The 25,032-nt window shown below is 41.6% G+C and overlaps 3 protein-coding genes across 4 annotated transcripts; 2 read left to right on the plus strand and 1 right to left on the minus strand.

Moving 5' to 3' along the window:
* Positions 1-539: 539 nt before the first annotated feature.
* On the minus strand, positions 540-10,933 carry srpx2 (sushi-repeat containing protein X-linked 2). Its single transcript, XM_083980986.1, has 10 exons — positions 10,617-10,933; positions 7,759-7,836; positions 5,944-6,135; positions 5,310-5,486; positions 4,896-5,019; positions 4,690-4,811; positions 4,401-4,580; positions 2,885-3,018; positions 2,662-2,783; positions 540-815 (listed from the first exon to the last, which is right to left on the minus strand). The coding sequence occupies exons 1-10, from the start codon at positions 10,660-10,662 to the stop codon at positions 635-637; spliced, it is 1,356 nt and encodes a 451-aa protein (XP_083837112.1). The 5' UTR covers positions 10,663-10,933; the 3' UTR covers positions 540-634.
* A 1,640-nt stretch (positions 10,934-12,573) lies between these two features.
* tspan6 (tetraspanin 6) lies at positions 12,574-19,364 on the plus strand. 2 transcript variants are annotated; one of them, XM_083980988.1, is made up of 9 exons: positions 12,574-12,638; positions 12,756-12,864; positions 15,701-15,889; positions 15,976-16,050; positions 16,142-16,234; positions 16,580-16,735; positions 16,825-16,908; positions 18,454-18,547; positions 18,647-19,364. In XM_083980988.1, the coding sequence occupies exons 2-8, from the start codon at positions 12,778-12,780 to the stop codon at positions 18,520-18,522; spliced, it is 753 nt and encodes a 250-aa protein (XP_083837114.1). In that variant the 5' UTR covers positions 12,574-12,638; positions 12,756-12,777; the 3' UTR covers positions 18,523-18,547; positions 18,647-19,364. The 2 variants fall into 2 exon arrangements, with proteins under 2 accessions (XP_083837114.1, XP_083837113.1); XM_083980987.1 differs by lacking the exon at positions 12,574-12,638 and having other exon boundaries at positions 12,645-12,864; positions 18,454-18,538.
* Positions 19,365-22,109: 2,745 nt separating this feature from the next.
* mid1ip1l (MID1 interacting protein 1, like) lies at positions 22,110-24,184 on the plus strand. Its single transcript, XM_083980848.1, has 2 exons — positions 22,110-22,272; positions 22,771-24,184. The coding sequence occupies exon 2, from the start codon at positions 22,876-22,878 to the stop codon at positions 23,377-23,379; it is 504 nt and encodes a 167-aa protein (XP_083836974.1). The 5' UTR covers positions 22,110-22,272; positions 22,771-22,875; the 3' UTR covers positions 23,380-24,184.
* Positions 24,185-25,032: the final 848 nt, after the last annotated feature.

Genomic DNA, 25,032 nt, shown 5'->3' on the forward strand with positions numbered 1-25,032 from the left:
ACACAGAATTTCATGTTGTACATTCAACAAATTGTGCTCGGCTTAATCTCCACCACTGTATTTTTACCACAATGCTATCATGTAATATTATATTTATAACAAGTTGAATAAGAATCTCTATTTGAAATTATTAAATGTGTCTATTTTTAGATATAAATGTAGATTTATAACTCTTAACTCCTCACTGGCGTGTGATCAGAGTTCTGTTCACCCAATAAAAATTGACTAAACCAAAGCCATGATTGATTGCCTCAGCTCTATATTCCACTTAAATACCATCTGGACTCTTAACTTATCTGTCCATTCAGTTGCCTCTCAGTAGTCTGTAGTAGCGCTGGTTGTTCATTGTCACTTATGTGCTGTTACTACGTATCTACCTAAACCTTGTCTGCTCTGTTTTCTGTATCTGCGGCAGCCTCCAAGCTCCTCAGCTGATGATCTGCTAGAGAGAAAACAGCGCCGTCACTTCAGCGCTGTATAATTGATCACATTTTAACGTGAGGAGCTGCCTCCTTGTCCTCGTTTCCCTCCTCATGTTCCTCTGGACCTGGCTTCTTAATTGTTTGTCCTTCCACATCTTGTGATAGTAATACTGATGAGTTTATCACTGTGGCAACCAGAAGGGTTTATTAAATTAGTCACAGAAATCTCTGTGGAGCTCGAGCCTCTCTCGTTCCTCTTCATCCAGCAGGAAGCTGTCGATGGAGGAGAACAGCTCATCCGACGCCATCGGGGTAATGAAGCGCTCTCGGTCCAGTCCGCGCTTGTCCAGCAGCACCATGCTGAAGTAGGATCTGGAAATCCTGAATATTTGTCTGCAGAGAAACACGATGCAGCATTTAATACTTTACCTCACACCTTAATATTTAAGTGGCTATAACTAGGATTTTTATAATCAGTGCTCAGCCCTGTGCCTTATAGTAACACTGGTAGAGACGGGTGCTGAACACAGCGGAGCACGTAGGCCTAGTGGCCAAAGAGTGAGACATTTCTGTCAAGTTGGTGGAGGCCAAAACAGAAGCAGAAAGACGGTGGTTATTGGACTGAAATTCCTCAAGTGGGAAGAAACAGGACTGGAAACTGTTTAAAATAAACATATCTGGAGCGTCGTTTATCTCAGTCTCATATACAGAGGCTATAGTCCTCGCCACAGCCAGCCCCGTATCGAATCCCGACCCCCCTTTGCTGCATGTCATTCCCCCTCTATCTGCATCCCCATTTCTTATCTGTCTCAACTATACTATCCATTAAAGGCAAAAAGCCCCAAAAATATACCTAAACAAATAATCAACATGAAAGGTGATTGATATGTTAGTATTGTGTCACGCTGCTTTAAAGTTTGACCACTAGATGGCAGTGGAGCATGACGTAAACACAGCAGTGACATAATAATCTCCCTATGAGTTTATTTTGTCTTGAGGACATGCTACTAAGCTTGTGGAGTTATTTAGGTTTCACTGATTATGATGTCTGTCTGGTGGAACCTGTAAGTTGCTCTGTCATATTCTTCTTACATGTTGAATATATGACTATGTCTGTCTATAGCTTTGTCATCCTTCTTGTCTCTGTAGATTCTGATTTACTATTTATTTTTTCCACTGCATAAAACCTTGATGGACCAAAGAAGTAATGGTGGTGGACAGCTCCTCTCTCTTTGTTGCAGGACAGAGAGATACAGAAGATTAAGTAAGTATGTTCTGGAGGAGGGGTCAGTACAACCCTGATGAATTATATGTGGGCTATATCAATTCAATTCAGAAGAAGAAAAATACTTTGTTCATCCCCGGGAGGGAAATTGAAATCTTAATTCAGCTATTAATGGTCACCCAACAAGATATTCAGTCTCTTTCCACTGACTATCCAGCTGCTAAGTGCTCCACTGTGTCATTTGATCCATTGGTAATGTAAAAAGTATTGATTACCACAGCTTTAATCTGACGGCTGCTGGCTACCAGAGCCTTCTTGTGATTGTGTGATGTATTAGTAATTTTTTTTTTGACAATAAGCCCCGCAGAATGTCACTTTATTCCAGATACACATGTCTCTCTTCTACTTCTAGCTACATTTCCTCTGCCTACTGTACTTTTTCCTCAAGTGCTTTGTCCCACACTTAAAGAATGTGCCTCACGCTGCTGTACTGACTCAGCAGTGGGATTTGTGTTTCAGTGTCGAGACTGAAAGTTAGGAAGAGATTTTCCAGGCTGGAAAAAGTGAGCTGTGCCCCCTTACAGAAAACTGCACAGCTGGGGGAAAAAAAATCTATATCTTTTCCGTCTTTGAAGACGAATTAGCATGTACATGATCGTATCTGTGTCTGGTGCAGAATGGCAGATTCTTTTAGTATCGTTGATTCTCATGGGAATCGAAGCCAGATGTTTACAAATGATGCTGTGTCCTGTCAAAATCCAATTACTCCTCCCCTGGAATTATTATGCTACTATCTTTAACACTGATAATCTTTTTTCCTTTCAACATCAAAGTAACCCCCCTTTTTATTTGGAGGCTCTTGACATTTAAATAGAGAGAGGAGAAACAGCCTCATACTGTGAATTTGAACGGGAGCCAGTTCAGGGTGGAATTTTTCGACTCAATTAACTTTTATCCCCTAGAAAGAGCCATAAAACTGCTGAATAACTAAGTGATGAAGTATCTCACTCTTACCTCAGACCCTCAATGACCTCAGATTGAAGCAGGCTTTCTTTAATGCGGCCCGTCTCGCGTGGCGGGGAGCCCAGGAGCTCGATCAAGGTAACGTGTCGCAGGTCTAACCCACAGTCTGCTTTCTGGAATAAAGCAAGACAAAGACGCAACAGATTTTGAGGTTCCCGTTGTTTGTTGAGGGAGGAAATGTGTTAGTTCAACAGCAGCAAAAGGGTTTCCTCACCTGGATCATGATGTTCTGCAGTTGGTAGTCCGGGTCAGAGATGTTGGGGGCAGACATGATCAGCAGCCTCCTCTTCTCGTAGAACTGATCCAGGAGGGCCCCGGCTGTCTTTACATCTGATTTAATCTCCATTGCTACAAATAAAAAGATCACAATGAACTCACACTGCACACACATACAGTACACCCTCTTAAATACACCATGAACTACAAATACACTATGTCACTGCATTAAATCCACAGTGATCCTGGACACACATTTTGTCGAAAAAACTAAATTCAGAAACTTAATAATGTGCCTTTCTTCAGTTTTTTTATAGGAATGTACAATATATGTGTATATACACCATATTTTCCCCCTTTTTCCACCCTCCCCACATAAGTGCAAACAGACACAAATTAACTTGTACATTTGCAGGAAGGAACCCCTATTTCCTTGCCACCCTCCCCATGGCGACTCCCTATGAACCTCCCACCGAGGATCTCTCCCCCCGCAATAAAAAATACACTAATATGCTACATCCTCCCCTTAACTAACTCGTGTGCTGCTTCCCACGCCTAAAGAGTCTTATGACTGGCCCCATGTACACGGACCATCGGACCACTCTGTCAAGACAATTTCAAAAAATGAGTTGGCCCACCACTGCCAAGCCAAAGGATGTGGCGGTCGCCGGTCGCCACCTGAGGGGGCCAGCATTTTCTTGGCTGCAGTGAGACTGGCCCACAGAATGCGTCTATGCTGCACGGATAAATCTAAAGAGAAGTCGTCATTAAGCAGAAGCAAGTCACGGAGGACTGGGATGTCACATAAAGTGAGAGATATTTCCTTCCAGAATCTAACCACGCCATTGCAGCGGCACTCCCAATAAACATGCATTATGACCCCTGGACCTGAAGTGGACATAGAGCACAATTCGGAGATGTGGTGATCTTCATAGGAGCCTTTCTTCAGTTGTTAATAGTGTTACTTTTTATTAAATAAAGTCAGTGTTTTTGGATCCGACTGTAATAGTTACTAGGTAAGTTTAAAGAATATAATGTATTTGTAAAGACTTCATCAGCGGTTAGCATCCCATTTGGAGTTCCTTCTTCAGGTGTTAGACGTCAGAGCATCTCATCTGAACTTTTAAGGTTGTTTCATGTGAATAACTCTTTTTTTTTTTTTAATAATGCACATGTAGTATGTTTGTTTCTTGTTATTTTCTGCCACTTCTTTGTGTGTTTCCCAACCCCCCAAATGTATCTATTTTTAATCCTTTTGAGTGTCCTGACTGCTAGGTTGGGAATCACTGAATTACATAACTGTATATTATGTAGTTAAAACTGGCAGCACCTGGACCATAACAGTCAACAGTAAGGTATCCTATAATCATTTATTAGTCACAGGGGCCAACTGTCTTTGAATGCAGGACTGGTGGTTGTAACGGTACAATGTGTCTTCACACTGCTGTATTTTTCCAGCAAAGTAAAGGCAGGTATGTCGCTACAGTGCATGTTTATGTGGACTCCATACTTACGAATACACTCAGCAGCCTGTCCGCCCCAGCTGCGGTTGAACTGGCAGACGCGACTAGACACCCCCCTCCGCTCGTATCCTCCATCACAGTGGTATTCACATGTTGCACCGTAGTTGTTTCCATCAGAGGAGCAGGTGACGTATCCATGCAGAGGTGGAGGTAGCTCTGGGCATCTTTTTACTGCAAAGGAAACCCAGTGGACATAAAAACTCCTGTAAGTTATAACGATGTCCTTAAGTTAATTTCATTTCAATATCATCAATCAAAAAATGCAGATTCGTCAGCTCACCCTCAACACGGACAATAAACTTGCAGGCGGCTCTGTTCCTGGCTTGATCGTACACTTTATACCGGACAATACTCACTCCCTCGTTGAAGTCGGTGCCAGACTCCTGGCCCACTAATATCACACTACAGAGACACAAGTGATGAACAAAGGTTTAATCCAGTTTCAAAGTAAACAGGAAAACAAGGCAATGGCTTGAAGTGACATACTGGAGTGATTTATCAGCAGTGTCTTTGGCAGCGGGGGGATCCCACGTTATCCTGGCAGTGAGTTTTCCAGGCTCGGCGACCTTGAGTCTGGACGGGGGACACTTGATCTTTGGGGGATCAGTATCTGAAATAAACAGCAGGAAGCTTAAAAACAATACTGGGGATATTAGAGGAAGTTGGTTTGAGCTGAATATGAAGACTGAAGGATAACAGTGCCTGGTTAGGATTCAGTCCAAAGGATAGAGGAGAAAGGAAATATGCTTGTTTTTAGATGAGTGGACAGAGAGAAAGATGTGAAAGAATGATGGAAAACTGGACGGCAACACAGATGGATTGGATTTAGGTCCATGCTCTCTGAGTTTGAACATCTGGTGAGCTTTACATGTATTTGCAAAAAGAAGACGCTGAAAAAACCTGAACAAATCGGCTGGACTCCGCTCCACGAGGCGCTGTGCTGACAGGTACGCGAGTGTTCCCCCTCAATGCGATAGCCGGCGTCGCAGGTGAACTGACACCTGGAATCCACCATGAAGCCGTGAGTGCAGGTGTATCTGCCGTGCGGGATGAGGGGCAGCACATGGCAACGCTTAACTGAGGACACAATCAGAGGGTCTGTATGAGTCTTAAAGGCAGAGGCTGTGGCAGATCCCACACAAAAGACCAAAAAGACTCCAACCAACAATGTGTCAGTCCATCTCTCAGTGCTGTCTGTCTCAACCACAGGCTCATTCACTCATTTATACTTTAACATTTTTAAAAATGCTAAATAATTTCCAAATTTCCAGGGTACAGTAGTTTTTACCCAACGATACTCAAACATAGTGCATTTGTTGGAAACTATTTTCAGAGGAAGAATAATACACATTTTGATATGTGACATCACTCAAAGAACTACAAGAGAGGAGCATGTGTGGCTCATTGATGTGTTTCCAATGTAATTTTCAAACAACAAGAAGCTCAATAGGATGAAAATGACAATGAAAACAAGAAAACTCTAAAAAATTTAAAACTCTGACTTCATATGGGAGCTTAGTTTTTTTCCACATACTGCGGCAGTAGGCGGTCCCGGACCAGCGGCGGCTGGCGAGGCACTGGATCGAGCTCCTCCCCACCAGTCGGTATCCTCGGTCGCAGCTCATCTCACAGCGAGTGCCCAGTGTGCTCCTGTAGGACGGTCCTCGAGGAGAGTGGCAGACCACCTCCCCATTGGTCAGTCTCGGAGTGTGACACCAGTGAGGATCTGTTTTTGAAGTGTATGAACAAATGAACAAAAAAAGGCTCGCGCACATCCAGAAATGCAGCCAGGTGCTGAGTCCAAGGAAACGATAATCAAAAACAGGAAAGGACTCGCAACACTGTATGAGCTCCCCAAAGTACAAAAATTTATTAGAGGACTAAAAATGACAACGTTTCGAGCAGTGCGCTCTTCGTCAGGTCAATCAAGACAAATGCTTACAGGTGTTCATTAAGTAGATACACAGGATCCACCCATGGGCGTGGGTGAATAAGACAACACCAGGTCTGACAATTAGTTGACGACATGGTCAGTAAATACAGTGTGAAATAATATATAGACACATGTCGACCATTTTTAAATGAAATTAAGCAAACATATGCAAAATGATAAGAATCCAAAAGAGAAATGACTCAAGTAAACAAAAACAAAAACAAAAACACCTCTTATCTATTCCCCCACAGAGGAAAAAAGAGGGAAATATATACACAGAAAGTTCCCTGCTTCAATTAATACATCTTTATAATACATCAATTTTAAGGGGTCTGGGGTGCCCGGATAACCTAATCAGCAAAGGGGTTCCCCTTCTCTATGTAAGGAGGAAAAAAAATTATATATATATATATCAGTGCAGCAATGCCCCATCCCAGTATAGGGATGGGGCATGTTCTACCGAACTCCTTTACCCCGGAATAACATTTGTTTCTTGCTATTGTCTGGGCCAGTATGTTTATAGAAAATGTTTATTGCTGCACTGATATATATATATATAATTTTTTTTCCTCCTTACATAGAGAAGGGGAACCCCTTTGCTGATTAGATTACTCTTACTCCGGGCACCCCAGACCCCTTAAAATTGATGTATTATAAAGATGTATTAATTGAAGCAGGGAACTTTCTGTGTATATATTTCCCTCTTCTTTTTTCCTCTGTGGGGGAATAGATAAGAGGTGTTTTTGTTTTTGTTTTTGTTTACTTGAGTCATTTCTCTTTTGGATTCTTATCATTTTGCATATGTTTGCTTAATTTCATTTAAAAATGGTCGACATGTGTCTATATATTATTTCACACTGTATTTACTGACCATGTCGTCAACTAATTGTCAGACCTGGTGTTGTCTTATTCACCCACGCCCATGGGTGGATCCTGTGTATCTACTTAATGAACACCTGTAAGCATTTGTCTTGATTGACCTGACGAAGAGCGCACTGCTCGAAACGTTGTCATTTTTAGTCCTCTAATAAATTTTTGTACTTTGGGGAGCTCATACAGTGTTGCGAGTCCTTTCCTGTTTTTAAGTATGAACAAACCCATAACTGTGTGAGGCACTAAAAGTAAAAAAAAAAAAAGGGACTACGTTGCTCAGTGTATATGTAATTTTATACCATGGTTATATCACTACATAAAATGTTATTATAAATATAAATGAGTTAACTTCACAGAGAAAATCAGGTCAAATGTTATATAACCAGAACAAAATGCAGAAGTTGCAATCACAGTTTCCAAACTGCAGGCTATAAAAAAAATGTCTGTGAAGATCAACGGATGGTTGGATTTATGTTTACATCACAACAGTCATCTGATGGTACTGTGTATGTCAGTGTGAGTGTGTGTTTTTTATATACACACCTTTGTAGTCTAGATGAGGAGCATAGTCTTCTTGTGTATACTCAGTGTAGCCGTCATATACTGTGGTAGACGAAGCAGCTGAAACAACAAAGAGCAGAGTCAGACATGTGGGAACAGCCTGTCAACAAAACTTGAACTTCTTGTTTTATGTATGTGACCAAGATGTCAGATGTCAAACATACTTCTCTGGTCAGGCAAACATTAAACTTCCTTCTATATCTGGAGGGACACTTCCTGTATATGTGTAGGCTATAGTACATATTATACATATGTAGGTCATAGAGAGGCAGGCAGACATGCAAATCATTCTCTTCACCTTCTTATTCCCATAACATCTTTCCCAGGTTTCCTTTGACACAAGCTCAATAACATTCCTGTCCATAGACAACTGGTTTTGCAATCATAGACTGTAATGGAAACTCTACACGGCCTTTAACCTGAGAGCAAACATGGAAATCTTGCAAATAGAGAAGAGACTGTGTAGAAGGGACAGGAAATAGAGTTGATGTGAGCACAGAGACAACATGTTCAACTTCATGTTGCAGTGTTTCCTTGGCCTCATTTTATTATGAAACCTCCAACTCAATAAACAATAAATTTTTACCACAAATTAGGGCATACTGCATGTTTTCATTACTCGTCTGGAGATGGTCCCTCTTACTCATCTCGTTCCATGTAAAAACAAACCAAAAAAAAAAAAAAAGCAGCATGGTTAGTGTACTGTACTTTGGCCTGGATTCTGAAATTTTTTTTTTCCTTTGAATGGGCTTTTCTGCACAATAAATCCTTTTCCCTGTCATCCTCCGCTCTCAGCAGTTGTGGTTCAGGCACATTTACTGTATGCCTTTTGAAATCCGGAAAATGACTCCATGTTTAGAGCTGAGTGCCAAACTTTCCAGTTTGTCAACCTCCGCCCCCCGTCTCCAGTCAGTTCCTGTGCTGCTTCCTTTGCCTCAGCTCGTTTCTCTTCTTCTTTTGTATGTTTTCTGGCACAGTTTCCCCCTCAACCAAATTAAAATTCACTTTAACACAGTTTCTATTAATAACAGCTAGCGCTTCATATTTCGGCCTCTCTGCAGTGGGGGCTGCTCCAGATTGTTCCAGTGATGTGTGGGTTAATACTATCATCAGCATTTTCCTCATAATGAGCCCAATGTTCCAGTCAGTACCGCTCGCCCAGTACCCCTTACACAGAATTAGTCACAGAGGAAATAAACAAGCTCAGCTCAGCTGTCCGATGGTCCACACTGCAGGGCTGAAGTACAGACAGACGGCAGACTTCACTTCAGACACTATTGACGACATGCACCATCTTGTGCATGGTGATTAAGAATTATTCATAACACATGCACATGAAAGTGCTGCAGTAGTGGAATGTGATCAAGTACAATTTTTTGATATAGATGAAGGTGTTTTACTGCACTAAAGCTCATGAAGATGCATTACGGTTAGGGGTTAGCCACTTGTCAGTACTTAATGTTTAAAAGTCATACACTTGTGTGCAGAATACCAAGACACTGACACACACTGTGCACAGGGAACCGCTCGGCTCCGAGTTTAGCACAGACACGTTCACACCGCCGGCACGCTGAGCCCATGCAGCAGCGGTGACTCACACCAGAGGAAGGTGTGTGTAGCTCTGACAAAAAATGTTGTCTGTTTGAGGTCTCATCTCTTAATGACAAAGCTGAGATAATGGGCCAGCATCCTTTCAATCACTCCACATTATCGCCTGAGCTTGTGCGCCCGCCGGGTGGATCTCAGGTCACGTCATTATCTTGCAGGATTAAATGAAGGCTTGAGCACACTCGGCCCAGAGGGGGGACTCCGCGGTAATTAACTGCCAGTGATTGGAGCCGAGTTGTAATTAAACTGCCTGGTCAGCAAAGCGGAGGGAAGTTCAGTTCAGCTACAGCTACAGCTACAGCGTGTTTATTTTGACTTCATTTTAACTGGACTGTGGCCAGTTGCATGTTGGGAGTTGTTGTTGTTGTGGACGAGCTGTATCCCAGCTCCTCATCCCTGGAGGGGGAACAGGCTTCGTTTGCATTCATCCAGTCTCCTCAAAAATTCTGCACATCTGCATCTAATACAGCTGTTATTACTGCTAATATGAAGGTATTTCCAAACTGGAGGGAAGGGCGGTGGAATGTCTTCACCCATCTCTATCAATACAAAGGCTATTATATAAGTACCTCCATTTGGTGCCAGTTTACACTTTTGTCTAATTACACTTCACTTTTTACTGCACTACATTCATCTGTAGAGGTGATGTTACTAATTACAAATTCAGATTTTACACTTAACGAGCTTATAAAATATTTCTACAGATTACATTTATTAGTTGATTGAGAGGAAATTTACATTAAAACTAATTTGATAAGTTATTTAAAACATTTTTTAGAAAGATAATTTGCTGCTTTTCATAGTATTGGGTGACAAAACGGATGAACTGGAGTAATTTCACTATGCTTTTACATTTTACAGACCAAAACAAATTGTAAATTGAATGTGAATTATACATTAAGCTGTAGCTTTATATTAAGTAGTTAAAACATAATTTGCCTCGACATGACTGCACCTTTTAGCATTATCAAATAATATGCTATGTGAATATTAGCTACAATAAAAGGGGTCATTTTTTTTTGCTTTGCATTGAGAAAATTTCACAATACTTTATAGTAACATTTTCAGTGACTTAAGTAGTGGAGTTGATATTAATAAAGGGCAGGCTAGCTAGAGGAATCCAATGACATGTCAATGCCTGGGTGAATTCACATATTGTTCCGGATTCACGAAAGCCCAAAACCACTTTGAATGATTGTTCTTACTTCAGCTGTTAAGACCTCTGAACTCACCTGAGAAGAATAAAGTAAAAACAACAACGATGCGGCTGGGGGGCATGTCAGAAACTCAAAGATGACCCTCCTGGAAAAGCAACTTCTCTTGCGGGATTTGGTTCAGATCCCAGAGTCCAACAAAAAAAAAAGACAAAGTACAAAGTTATAATCCAGGAGAGAGTTAACAACTAATATGAGAAACCGCTTTAACAAAACATTTAATTATCTCTGCTGAGGACAATGAGCACTCCCGTCAATCCAGACTCTCCGCACTTTGTGAGGGGAAGAAAAGATCATTTCTCTCTCAGCATCAGAGTCAAAAACCACTTGGTGGCACTACCGGACCTCTCATGTGTGTGATTCCTCCCACCGCTGCTGGGCCATTTTGAACCCACCCCTTCAAATGACTCACAGGCCTGAGAAGTGAAGCTTCACAAATCAAACAGACTCATTCCCTCTTGAAGCCTATAGGCTATATTTGAAGTGTTTTGAAGTTTTGATTTTCACTCATTATGATACTCACTTTATGGTTATTTATTCCTTCATATCTTATGGAAACTTTATCCTCCTCTCTTAACTATTTGGAATATGTTGAATAAACACTAACCTTTTTTTCCCCCTTTTTAATCACTAATTCACTGTGCCGGTTTATTGTAGGCTACTGATGTTTTTGACGTCCACTTAGGCTACACGATACAACAGAAAAGGTTGAGTGAAAATTGAAAAGAGAAATCCTTCTTTATCTTTACATGCCCGTCACTGTGCCATACTGTGACAACTGTATTTGCCCAGTTGATGTAATTCGGTCCAAATAACCGTGTCACCTCTGAGTGTCAAGTACGACACCATGAGGCAGGAAGTAGCGCTGCTGCCTTCAAAGTAAAATCATAAAGTTAGAAACTTGTTTTTGTAGTTGTTTTTAAAGCATCAAATAATCTGTTTTAGATGTGGTGACACGTGTCCACCACAAGGTCGTAGTTTACCTGTCTGAATGTCAGTCAGTTTGTCTCAAATGTAAAACCTGACCTGTGGATTTTATCATTCAAACAAACAGGGGTAGGGTTAAAGCAGAAGTAAGCGGAATATTTGTGTTAATATAAGTCTTAAATAGTTATATCTTCCGACAGCAATCACTTACATGTTTGGTCCGAAACACGGGTCTGTCAGTCACTCTGCTCTGCTGTAAGCCGAGGAGAAAACTGCTACTTCCTTGTATCCTACAAGCTTTATCCAATGAGGAGAGAGAACGGCATGAAGGGCTGTGTGTGCAGCCAAGGGATGAACGTGAATGTGGTGACGTAGGGACGAGGACCAATAGATCCATGACGAGGGCGGGGGCTGCTAACTCCATCGGCTGACAAGAAGTTAGCCAAAACGACCGGATCGCTTACTTCTGCTTTAATGAGAAAAAAAGGCCTGTCAAAAAGAGTCATCTTTCATTTCAATAGGCTATTTGAAGATAGAAAAACTAAATAATGTATTTTTTAAGTAAATTGTATCTTCTTTTTCTCTCTCGCAATTTTCACTATGTTGAACAAATCTAATTTTAAGTCATAAAATGTTTTCATTACTCATCATTATAGATAAGTAGTAGTAGTAGTAGTAGTCTAAATATATTTCCTGATATTTCATTAGGCTATATGTGATGTGTTTCTCTAGTAATCTTCCTCCACTGATGTAAATTTAGAGGACAAAAAACAAAACCCCAAATTGCAACCTCATAAATGAGCATTTAATTAATTATCAATTAGTATAATGAAAGCCTCATGCAGGATTGTTATGTTATGTTATGTTATGTTATGTTATGTTATGCTACTCTTGGATTCTAGGGTTTAAAAACTTTTAAAAAAGCAAACAAACAAACATAAGACACCTCACAAAACAGCCTTCTTTAGTTTGCTAACATTATGCTCCCCTTTGTGTTTTATTTTGAAAAGCCGTGCCTGCTTGTGGTGTGGTTTCAGAGTTGCTGCTGCTCAGACCAGAGACTCTGGTCCGGACCGAGCAAATCTGTTCATCCCCTCAGGAAAGTGAATCTGGGTTAGTGACGACACTTCCCCCTCTCTCCTTGGATTTATCCCGAAGTTTTTTTTTTCTCCTCTCCTCTCCCTTCCGAGGCGCAGTGAAGTGAACTTTTCTCCCCTTTTCCCCCCTCAGCTCCAAGTAAAAACCACCCACCATGTCGCCGCCGTCCCGACGGCTTCAGACGAAGCCGGTGATTACCTGCCTCAAGACTTTCCTCGTCTCCTACAGCCTCATATTCTGGGTGAGTAGCAGCCTGAAGGCGGAGGAGGAGGGGGGCAACAAGCTAAAGAAGCAACAATGGGCTAAAAGCGGCGTCGCTGCCAACAACAGGGCTCCGACTAAAAAAACACCTCGTCTGCTCAAACCGGGACAAACCGTGACGGACAGGGAACTAAACCGAGTTAAAGTCCACGCGCAGCCGAGTGGAGTTCTTTGGCCGTTGACGTAAAGAACCACTTGTTGAGAACGTTACGTAGCGACCGTTGGAGACGTTGGAGCAGATGTTTGTGTTGCTCAGGGGGAGAAAAAAAAAAGAAAAGGTTATCAGCGTTTTCACCGACGTGTCCTAAAGAAAAACAGGCAGATGTTCACCAAAGTCACTCTCAGTGCAGCTGTTAGAGGTCTAACATTGTCCACTGAAGGTTATTCTGTTGTTTTACAGTCCAATAGTGGTAAAATTGCAGTGAATAATCGTCCAATCAACTGAAGTCTATTGATCTTGCATTGATCTCTCTCTAGTTGTTGTCATTGATATCTTTCATTATTCATTACTTTGGATTGTGTTGGAGTAAAACCAATACTATTGAAAACATAATATTTTTATCAGTAAAACTTTATTTCTCTATAAAATGATCATTAAAGCAATAATGATATTAAAACATGACATGAAAATCCAGTTTACTACTCATTACTACCATTTCCACTAACTGCTGAGTGTGGTGCAGAATATTTAGCTATAGCCTAGTAAATGCACCATTAAAAAAAGGCCCCTGATAAATTCACTGTCATAAAATGATAAGGAAACCATATCACATGTAGGCCTATTATTTTTCCTTTCATAGTTGCAGGCTAATTCTCATACTGTAGCTATGTAATTTTGAAGTGGCAAAACCAGAGAGGCTGAAGTTAAATAATTTATAAATAGGCTTTTATTGGAAACTTTGTTCTCCATATGTCCTTGTTCATGAGTTGTATGTTGGCCTGGAGGCACATTCCACATTTCCTCAAAATGATGAAGAAAAATCCTGGACCTCTCTCAGTTGGGAGGAAGTAGCCTAGGGCTTGAAGTAACATTTCTTTTGTCTTTATAAATGATTCTGATAATTATTTCCCCAGTTAGTTGATTAATTGTTCAGTTTGAAAGTATAAGTTTCAAAAGATGTTGGTGAAAATACCAGTAAAATGAGACCTACAAAGGTCTTGTTCTGTCCAACCAACAGTTCAAAGAGTTATTCAGGTTTATATCACACAAAGGGATGTTTGGTAAATTGACTTATTATCAAAGTGCTGTTTGGATTTCTGACTGTTCTTCTTAGTATGAAATCAGCATTGTGAAATGTGAATCCACGACTTTGAGCTGCAGGAATCTGTAATTAATGTTTCTGCTGTTTTCTGATAGTCTACTCACAAAAACAATTAACTATGACAATAATCATTAGGGTAACTGATGATGAAAATAACTGCTAGTTGCAGCTCCAATTACAAGGAGGGAAAATAAACATACTGCTTGTTTTCAGAAGAAAATAAGCACTTCTTGTTGCTTCCCCCATTAATCATTGCACCGAACAAACAGCCGTCTCAGTCTCAGGCTGCCGCTGCTAACACAGAGATCAGGTCAGTGCTTTTATCTAACAATTTATTGCTCTTTGCTGGTGGAGCTGATGCCTCCCCTCAGGCTAATGACTTGTGTGGGTAGTTTTTAAAGGAGAAGACGCTGAGACGAATGAACCACAGGCCGAAGCTAGTGAGGTGTCCCAGGTGTGTTTTTATTATAATTTGACAGACCAATGAACGACCTGCAGCACATTTATCATGGATATTTTGACTGACAGTGGAAGGGGAGTAGAGTAAATATGTAATGGTGATAGTGAGTAATAATATAGACTCATTGCACATCTCGTCTCGGAGCTTAAATGTCCTCCTCTAACTCATCTGTTTCCCTTCATCTGCATGTCCCCCGGGGAACAGTGGAGATTTAATGAAGGAAATCAATAATGGAAATTGTGTCTTTCCTGGACTCTGCCCATCATGGCTCTTAATTAAACCCTGATATTTGCCAGATTTAGTACAAATTGCCGGTCTGTCTGAGGAGCTGCTCGGTACATAACATTTAAGTTCATATTTTTAGACCTGTGTTAGGAGGCTGAGTGCTTGGTGCCTGACGCAGAACGTTTCCACTGAATATGATGGAAAGAGTTAACTGGCTTGGATTTTAATCACAGGATCACATTTTAATGATTATTTTCATTATCAAATGAGCTGCTGTGTATTGTCTGGATTTGCGTATTTGTTTGGTTGATAAAATCTCAGAAAATGGGATACAGGATGTCTTCAAATCGCTTGTTTTGTCCACACGTCCAGATCCAAACATATTAAATTTATTATATTGTTATATAGCATGTATGACAAAGAGAAGCACCCATTTTGCACATTTAAGAACTTTGAACTAGCAAATATTTTGCATTTTCAATCAAAGAATATCATCAAAGTTGCAGACTAACGTAATTATCTGAGCACTGTATTATTTAGCTGATTATCCTTATTATCAAATGATCATCTTGATATTTTCTTGTATTAAAATGTCAGAGAATGGCGACATGTGTCTTAGTTCATGAAATGATTCTTTGTTTTTGTTACTGGGAGTCACTGAAAACAAACCTGGAGACTGTAGATTTTATAATTGAAAGTGAGTCAACGCTGTTTGAACCAGTGGGGTCACGAGGAACGTGGGTTTGAACCTTTAATCTTCGGGTTTTTAGTGAGACACAGCCTGAAAAAAAAAAAAAAAACCCTCATCATCTTTCTCTCTGTGGCTCTTTGATGCTGGAGCTGACTCCTCGCCCTGCTGTCTCCTTCAGTTCACAGGCGTGATCCTGCTGGCGGTCGGGGTGTGGGGGAAGGTGAGCCTGGAGGCCTATTTCTCCCTGGCTTCTGACGAGAGCACCAATGCACCATATGTCCTAATCGGGACCGGAGCCACCATCGTTATTTTCGGACTGTTCGGTTGCTTCGCTACGTGCCGCGGCAGCCCATGGATGCTGAAACTGGTCAGTGAAGGACCACACGACACAAACAAACGCCCCCTGAAATATTCCCCTGTGTAACTCCCTCTCCTCTTGTTCTTCTCCTGCAGTATGCCATGTTTTTGACCTTGGTGTTCCTGGCTGAGCTGGTTGCCGGCATCTCAGGCTTCATCTTCAGACACGAGGTGTGTTTCTGGTGCAGCAACATTCAGATATATCACAGAGGGATCGCATCAGCTCACTAAAATATCTCCTATGTTGTTTTGCTTGCACCAGATCAAAGCCAAATTAGGAAACGCCTATGACAATGCTGTGAGCACCTACAACAGCACCGACGGCAGTAGCGCAGTTGACACCATCCAGAGGACTGTAAGTTGGAGGTTTTTCTGCTGCACTAATGGTGTCGTTTTTTATCTGACTTTATTTGTGTCCCGCTGCGCAAATCAAAGAACTTGTGTTTATATAAGAACATTTTAAAGGGTAACTAAACAGTGAAGCGCAGCGAAGCAGTGCTGCACTGCTGCACTGCTTCTCTGTTGATTTAAGATTTTCAGGATCTTGTCACTGCAGGTGTTTTTCTTAATCTCCCAAAACATCTGCAGTGACATCACTCATGCTATTGCAAGAAAACCGACACCCAGCTGTTTTTTTTTTTCTTCACATTTTTGACCCAGTTTTCTGCTGAATAAAGACCATAGACTCTGTTCTCTGTAGTTGCATTGCTGTGGGGTGAAAAACTTCACCGACTGGAGAGACACAAAGTATTTCCAAGAGAAGGGCATCCCTGCCAGCTGCTGTAAAGAAAACGCCAAGTGCTCAGAGGAGACCCTCAAAGACCTGGACAAGGCTGCGCAAGAGGTGTACACGACGGTAAGTTCACTTCCTGCCATGTTGTAAAGATGTGTGTGTGAACGACACCGCTCAGCCTCTCCATAACCCTTTGTTTTTCTGCGGTGCAGGGCTGCTTTGCATTGGTGAGCCATGTGATGGAGGCCAACCTGGGAATCATTGCAGGGATCTCCTTTGGGATTGCATTTTTCCAGGTACATCACATCAGGCCGCTCTCTCCCATGTTTTTGTCTCAGAACAAACGGAGCCATCAGGTTAAGTTTTCGTAGGCTTTGGTGATCATCAGCGATGCAGTGACACAGAGACAGTCTAGTGTGGTGACATCTGGACAGATCACCCTGCAACATCTGTCTTGGGCAGTGTATATGAATGTGCAAAAAGTCAGAAAATAAGAAATCGCTCTTTTAGTCACTTGATGGCTAAGGGATATAATGCTGCGTTCAAGACAACTCTGAAGTCGGAAAAAAACGAGCTCCAAGTTGTAAAAAATGAATTCAACGGCTGCGAACTCGGAAATTACAGGTCGGAAACTCGGGTATCATTTCAGAGCTCCGACTTGACGTCACGACAATATCAAAACATGGCAGCCCTCGTCTAAACAGTTAGAATTTAGAATTTTTAAGTTATTTGTTGAGGTTTTAATGCATATGTTTTGTGTATTATTGCAGCAGCCTATATGAAATACGTTTATATTAAGCTGTGATTGTTGTATTGTGTGAAATTGTGGTCCTTGTATGTGACGGAAATAACGTTTAACTGTTATCAAGGCCATAATATTATATGTGCACTCGTCTGCGGCGTCTCCTCTCTCTTCATTTGCCTCCAAAATAAACATAATTTGCTGCTGCATATATTTTTCGTATTAAGCTATGAGCCACAACATGCCAAACTTCCTTTGGGTATCCATGTTTTTTCTCTTCCGAGTTCCTGCAGCGTGAACGCAATGATGTCGGAAGTCGGAAATTTCCGAGTTGGGAATTCCGACCTCCGAGTTGTAATGAACGCACCATTAGACACAGTCACAGTCTGGTGAAGGATATTTGTTGCATTTCATCCTCTTTCTCTCTCTGTTTCTATGAAATAATGACAAAAATGGTAAAAGTATGTCTGAAAAAATCCCCAGTTTAAACCAGTGAAAGCTTCCCTGCAGAGTTTTCTTGTAAACAAAACCTTTGTTTACCTTCAGCGTTAAAGAGGAGCTTGACACTCCACTGTCTGTTGTGTTTGCACTGTGCACATAATCACTTGGGCTCTTGTTGACATAAAATGCTCTGGAGTCTATATTTCACACGTTGACTCTTTGGACTGCACATAAAGTATTAATAGAAGTGTAGATAGCAGAGCACTCTCCATAACCCATGTTCTGCCTTTACACTAAACAAATGCACTGAATTTATGATTCAGCCCCGGCAGCGTTGGGATTCATAGAGTGAAATATTTGCTGAACACAGAGAACATTATCAGTAATGTACTGAGTTATGACCAAGAGAGTCAAGATGATATGAATGTCAAAAACAACTCTAACATGGTGATTATAATCAGGCGTCATATTGTGAAACTGCACAAGAGGTCAAAGGTGGGCCTAATCGTCACTGTGAAGACTCAGATAACATTTACAACCAACAATTTCATGTGTTTGCGTTTTGAAAAAGTTACTTTCAGTTTGTTGTGTTTTGATGGGAGCTTTTTTATCTGTGTTTTGACAACTCATTATTTATTTTAATTGAATTTCCTCTCAGCTCATTGGGATATTCCTGGCCTGCTGCTTGTCTCGATACATCACCAACAACCAGTACGAGATGGTCTAGCAGTGACCTTCCACAGGTACGACAGGTAAATTCATTAGTTAGTTAATGGTCTAATGTTCAAATACAGACACAAATGGGCAAATTGGTTTATAACAACCTGTGTGTTTCTTGTCTGTGTTTGCAGGTTACTGACGGGCAGCTCCTGGTGAAAACTGAGTTAAATGAATCTCCTGTGATTTTTAACATTATGTATGTGTGTCTTTAGTTGTTGTTATTTTAGAGAGGGAAAAACACTCACCACTTCCTCTTTTATTCAGTCTGACCAACGACAAACAAGCAGAAGGGAATCGTGTTAAAGACAAGTGGGGATAATAGCAGCGTTGTTTTAGTGAAAAGAAAAGGGACCTGGACATTCAGGGATCAGTGTTAACTCCTGGGATTTAATTAGGGAATTTACATCAGACATAGATGTCGTTTCTTAGATGTTACTTTTTCATTTGGGGTAATTAACTCTACCCTTTTCTTGTCTTTGTATAATGCCTTTGCCTTATTTTGTAATGTTGCTATAATTAGTATGTAGTCTATAGCAGATGAAATCTAGACAATAAGCTAGACAATAAACGTTCGACTTCTCTGCAACACTAAGTGAATTTAGCCTGAGATATGGAACGAGAGGTCGCCACCCTGAAATCAAGAGTGTGTGATTTGCAGTAAGGACTCTGAAGCTGAGCCTTACTGACGACTGTGTTGGCCAGTATTGTTGAAAAGCCCATGTTCGTGTGTGCCAAGTACAGCAGCCCCAGCCACCCTTTGTATCACAGTTTTCAGTGTTAAAAATTGTTATTCTTTTGTGGATGCATGTAAAATACTTGAAAAAATAAAATAAAAAAATCCTTACCGAAGAGTTGCGTGAAGCTCAGGATGATTTTTGTTCCACAGCAGAAGGAGATATTTGGCAAGGGGTATAAAACGCAGCTATTTGGGGCCTCGTGGAGATAAATACAAAACACAAGATGTGAAAAGCATTTAGTTTCTCACTATGCAGAAAAACATTTAATAGCAAGTATAAACCAACCCTAACCCAGTTTTCCGACTACATGCTGCTACATCAGTCTTTGTGCTACAATCAAGCCTCATAACATGACATAACTGTATTGCTTTAGTTGTATTCTCCTTGAATACCATCAAATATCTTAAGACAGTGTGGCCATATTGACAGGATACATTGTAACATTGTCAAAGTTGACTCAAAACATCAGTGTGAAAGAAAATAAATAAAACAAACACTCAAATTAAGTCAAAAATGGAATTAAAGGACAGCGTCACATTTTTTTCAGGTCTGTCCTTAAACAATAATCAAGTGTCCGTATGAGCACTTAAACAAGATCCAGTTGCTTTAATCATTCCTCTTGATTATAGCGGCCCTCAGAAGATTTTGTCTTTTTGATGTACTTTGATTGCTGGATTACAGGGATGACATGCAGCAAAGGGCCTGTAGCGCCCCCTACAGCCTCTTTTAGTGCAAAATCTCCTTTAGTTTACGGCAGTGTTTCCCAGCAGATCTGCAGTGGAAGGCAACTAAGAAAATGAGTTTCAGATACATTTTTTATAACATATTTGCACAGGCTGTGGACTTTCTCCCTCATCACTTTGTTTACACAGGGTCGGTTTAAGAGCAACAGTCTGTTTATAGTTAAAATATTTCACAGGGAAGGATGAGGGAAGGTCAAACACACAAATGAAACTCAAAACAGACGACTACTTGTGGAGTTACAGGGAGGCTGAAGTGTTTTCAAGTGTTTTCACTGACGTTTGCAGATTATTCCATTACATTTCTGCCCTAACAGCAAAGGCAGTCCTTCCTAGATCGGCTGTGGTTTTGTGTTTCCTGAAGCATCAGCCAATCACATAGGAGTGTGTTAAGTAGGGGCCAGAGTACCGAAGCAGCCAGGATGAGATAGCCTAGTAGAAGGCTGTTTCCCTTTAATAGCTTTGTAGATAAACACGTTCCAGTGTTTCTACCATCACTGAAACAGGGAACGCCAACCATCTTTATCATGAAGGGTGTAATGGGGGGTGTCCTTATTATCTGCACTGAAACAATAAACCTGAAGGCAGAGTGGTAAATGGAGTCTAGTGGCCTTAGAGAGGGGGCATCAGCATGGCGTGTTTGTTACTGTAAGGCAGAGGTCAGTTCCATGGAGGAGCTGCAGGGGGTTGTGGAAATTTTGGTTGAGTAGACAATTTTTATATCTTTTAGTTTCCACATTTATGTTACAAATAAAAAGGTAAATTTGAATAGCTTGTGTGCATGACTGTCATGCAATTGATAGACATAGTTGATATCAGCATTGGTATCAGTTAACAAGGTCTGTTTATAAATGGCAGAGGCATGGCCGCCCTACTCACTGTACAAAATAAAAACATTAATATATGAACTTGTGTATTATTTGAATAGCTTAGTATTGAATGCACGATGACAAGGTACGTTTATATGTGGCACTGTTTAATATAATACAACATTTCTTATTAATATAGTAGGGGTCTGTGCTCCATCTCTCCATAAGTTTGGGGGTCCTTGGCCTGAAAAACGTGCTGTAAGGAAAAGTGAACTTCTTTCAAAGTTTAATAACAAAGGCTGTGATATTTAAATTGAGTGTATAATATAAAATAAAATAAAATAAAAACGTGTAAGCTATTTTGAAAGAAAGCTCAAGGTTATTTATTTATTTATGTATCTAGCTTTCAGTTTTGTGAGTCAGCGGAGAGTCACAGGTGTGACTAACGACCTCAAAGACGCTGCATCTCATCATTGATTAGCTTCATTAAAAACACCTGTGCTGCTCCTGCTGCCACTCTCGTCGCGGTAAATGTCTGCACCCCTGCTCACTTCCTCTTACATGCAGATAAACCTGAAGCCCTGATAACCTCAGTGTTAAGAGTTGATGCCACTGTTTCTTTCACATGGGAGCAATCTCAAACTAAAAGCATCCGGTAAGACCATCTTCAGAATAATTTAAGACTTGAGCATTAAATATAGGCTATCATGTAGGCTAGAGTAAATCAGTGGGATGATGAGGGTTTTTGTTTTGTTCAGGTTGGCCGTGACATAATGTTGCACTGGCGGTGTCTGACCACCAGGTGTCAGTGTTTGCGCAGTAATAAACTCAGGCGGCTTCAGTTTACAAAATGACTCGATGTAAAAATCCAAGCGAGAAATCCATCCCGAGCTGCATCGTCTGGTTTCTCCAGCACATCATCATCTCCACGTTGTTTCAGTGTCTCTTGTGTGCGTGATGTTTAAAAACCACCTGTTAAACTCATAGATGATCTGACAAACCGGTGACGCGTGACGCACGACGTGCCACAACACCTCGCAACTGCGCAGATTCGCACGGGCAAAGTGAAGCGCTGCTGCCTCGAGGCTACTAACGGTCTGGAAAAGATGAGCAGCAGCAGCAAATAGGGTGCAGCTAATTACAGCCAAGCCACGGAGAAAAGTACATTTGATTGACAGCAGCGGTGCGTTTTCTCATTGGTCCGATTGTGATCAGATGCTGTTTGAACCCGCCTACATCTCCCATTGGGTCCAATTGGCGCTCTAGAAAATACACAAAGGGGGTGGACTCTATCTTTTTCCTCTTCCACCCCAACCCGGCGTGTCGGGTATAAAAGGCAGGGTTCAGCTACCAGTCAGTCGAGGAAATTTTCATGTTCCTTCCTGGCGGGTGGTGTGCGGAACCTGAGAAGACTTGGTTTATTTAACCAGCGCGCCAAGAAAGATTTCCCTCAGGTTACCTCGTGGTTCAGGTCAGTTGCTTCCTCCTTTTATTTATTTATCTGAAGCCTCTGCAGCGAGTACTCCGGGTTATTTCTAATAGCAGGAAGTCAAGGTCATATCGACGGGTTAGATTGGGGAAATACAATGCGGCACGATGATGGGTGCTGGTCCAGATGTTCACTGTGGGGTTTTATTGTATGTGTGTGCCTGATTTTAGAAATTTAGTATCAGGTTTTTGCTCAGTGGATGAGATGAAACGAGCTGCCTCTATTTCATATTTCCTGCAACCTGGCTGTACTGTGTGAGGGCAGAGAGGGGGGTGGGGTGGAGGGGGGAGCAGGAAGGATATGAATCGGTTTCTTTCTTAACCAAGCCGTGTGTGCAGACCAGGAAAGAGAGAGTTGATGGTGTTAGGACCCGTTTTTTTGTTTGTTTTTTTGCAGCATCTGAGCCAACTGTCTGCACCTTTTTGCTGCTTGCACCTCTTTCCTGCGTACTAATGTCTCTTAAATCAATCTCTCCTGCAGATCAGCCACCTCTGAAACATCAAGCAGCCCTGCCTTAAAAACTCCACCTGCCCAGCTCTTCACTGTAACCAAGCAAAGAAAAAAGAAAAACCTAAAGCCTTCACAATGATGCAAATCAGCAGCGACTCGGCCAGCAACAAGCACTCCCTCATCAACGTCATGCACCGCTTCATAGCAGCTGCCAACAACATGGACGAGACCATCATGGTGCCCAGCCTGCTGCGAGACGTGCCGCTGGAGGAGCAGGCGGCCAGCCAGGTGGAGCCCAACAACAACAACAACAACAACGAACCGCCGTGCCCCAACAAGCAGAGGGACATGTACGAGCACTACCTGCTCCTCAAGTCCATAAAGAACGACATGGAGTGGGGTCTGCTGAAGAGGGAGATGAGCAGCGGCGCCAGCTTCCTGGAGATGGCGGTGAAGCAGGAGGAGCAGCAGCCGCCGGTCACCGGGGATCTGCTCCCGGACGACAACACGGACCTGGAGCATCAGTTTCACTATCACCTCAGGGGACTGTTCGGAGTTCTGTCCAAGCTCACGACCCAAGCAGACCACCTCACCAACAGGTACAAGAGAGAAATCGGAGGAGGAAACTTCATGAGATAGAAGTCTCTGCTTTACCCCCTCCCCCTCCTCCTCCTCTTCCTCCCCACCCCGACTGCTTGACTTCCAACTATGGGATGTGTTGAAGGGCCCCACCTCTTCTTAATAGATCTCAATGGACAGTGAACTGACCAGGGCAACCACTTTGTGACTTCTCACTCCTGTGTAGCGACACTCCAACTTCCCCCTTCTTCTCTTCTTTTTCTCTTCTTCCCCCGTAAACAAAATGTACCTGGAAACCAGTGACACTCGCACATGTCGACCTGCCTGCCGCTGCTCATCATCGTGGTGGTTGCTGTCACTTAGTGTTTGGTGGAGGTTTAATTGAATCTGTTCCCAAGTCCACATGAAGCACAGCTGATTTATGCAGAAACTTGGCCATCCCTTTTTTTTCCCTTGTCATTTTCATTTCAAATTTGAACATGAATTTGTCATCAGATCGGTGTGTCTGACTGTGAATAAAAGGTTTGACTGTAGGAGATATTGAATGCCGGTTATTCTGTCCCTCCTTGTTTTTTTTCTTCTTTTTTTTTTTTAAACATTAAATATTTTAATGCTGAGCTGAAGGGCTCTTAATCTGCAGAGGTTTCAACTCTTTCCACTTGGTGTTACTGTAACATGGTGTGCCTTGACTTTTTGTATTCCCTCTTGCCCTGTTCAGTTAACTCCCTCATTGTCCGTCTGCTTAAATGGTTCAAGGTATTTATGATGAAAATGGCTCGTTTGTTTGTCCTTGGATATTTCAAAAAAACAATTTTATATTGATGCAGAAATGCAGTAAAAGTCAAATAAATAATTGGAAACTATTTTTCTGGCTTTATTTCTCTTGTCACTGTCAACAGGAAGGACGTTTTGAGGTGTTGATGCCATTTCCTTTTAAGTAGCTCACTTAGAAACAACTGTTTTTGTCCTAATACAAGTTTTGAGTAAGGCACTTAAGGCCTGAACAGGAATGTGCGGTGACTCAGTTTTACGTGCCACAACATGGAAACTACAACAGACTCAGTTCCTTCTTTTTATGTAGGGCAAGTTTAGCAGCTTTACATAATGTTTGAGGGATTTGGTTAAAGACATAAAGCAGTGTTTGCAAAGCAGGCCCCGACTCTCCTTACACTCATATCATTGCTCCTTTATGCAAACAGACAGTTGTGCTGATCTATCCTGCAGCCATGTTTTGCAGCACTTTACTAGAATATCCTACAACTGTTTGCCTCTTGGGGCAAGTAAATGTGTTTAGATTGCAGATACAAGTTTAGCATCATGAAGAAATGTCTGAATTGCCTTTCAATACAGTTTTCTATTTGATTCAGACAAGATTTGTGCACATTTTGTTAGATCATCCTAAAACACACCATGGTAAAAGTGAAGTATACAACTGTGTCCATAATGTCAAAGTCAAGTCTTCAAGTCCTGACAGCTTTCAGTCCACAGACAGTTTTTATGGTTATTCCCCTCTTAATCTAATAATTACTGGCATTTTCACAGGTCACCACTAATCTGAAAGGGCCATAAAAAGCTGTAAAGTGCATTGACCTATCCAAAGTGATAAGACTTCATTTTGGTGGGACAATAAAGTTAGGAAAAAATGAATGACACCCTCGTGGCCCGAACGACATGATCTTTAAAACCTGTGGAGGATGCTCAGACCGGTTATCA

The sequence above is a fragment of the Trachurus trachurus genome (assembly GCF_905171665.1).
Source record: "Trachurus trachurus genome assembly, chromosome: 10".
Taxonomy (NCBI): domain Eukaryota; kingdom Metazoa; phylum Chordata; class Actinopteri; order Carangiformes; family Carangidae; genus Trachurus; species Trachurus trachurus.

Coding starts and splice junctions, on each gene's coding strand:
- tspan6 (XM_083980988.1), top strand. CDS start 12,778: ATGTCGCCGCCGTCCCGACGGCTTCAGACGAAGCCGGTGATTACCTGC. Junction 12,865..15,700: donor CCTACAGCCTCATATTCTGG/GTGAGTAGCAGC, acceptor TGTCTCCTTCAG/TTCACAGGCGTGATCCTGCT. Junction 16,235..16,579: donor TTGACACCATCCAGAGGACT/GTAAGTTGGAGG, acceptor TGTTCTCTGTAG/TTGCATTGCTGTGGGGTGAA.
- mid1ip1l (XM_083980848.1), top strand. CDS start 22,876: ATGATGCAAATCAGCAGCGACTCGGCCAGCAACAAGCACTCCCTCATC.
- srpx2 (XM_083980986.1), bottom strand. CDS start 10,662: ATGCCCCCCAGCCGCATCGTTGTTGTTTTTACTTTATTCTTCTCAG. Junction 2,784..2,884: donor TGCAGAACATCATGATCCAG/GTGAGGAAACCC, acceptor GCTTTATTCCAG/AAAGCAGACTGTGGGTTAGA. Junction 816..2,661: donor GAGGTCATTGAGGGTCTGAG/GTAAGAGTGAGA, acceptor GTTTCTCTGCAG/ACAAATATTCAGGATTTCCA.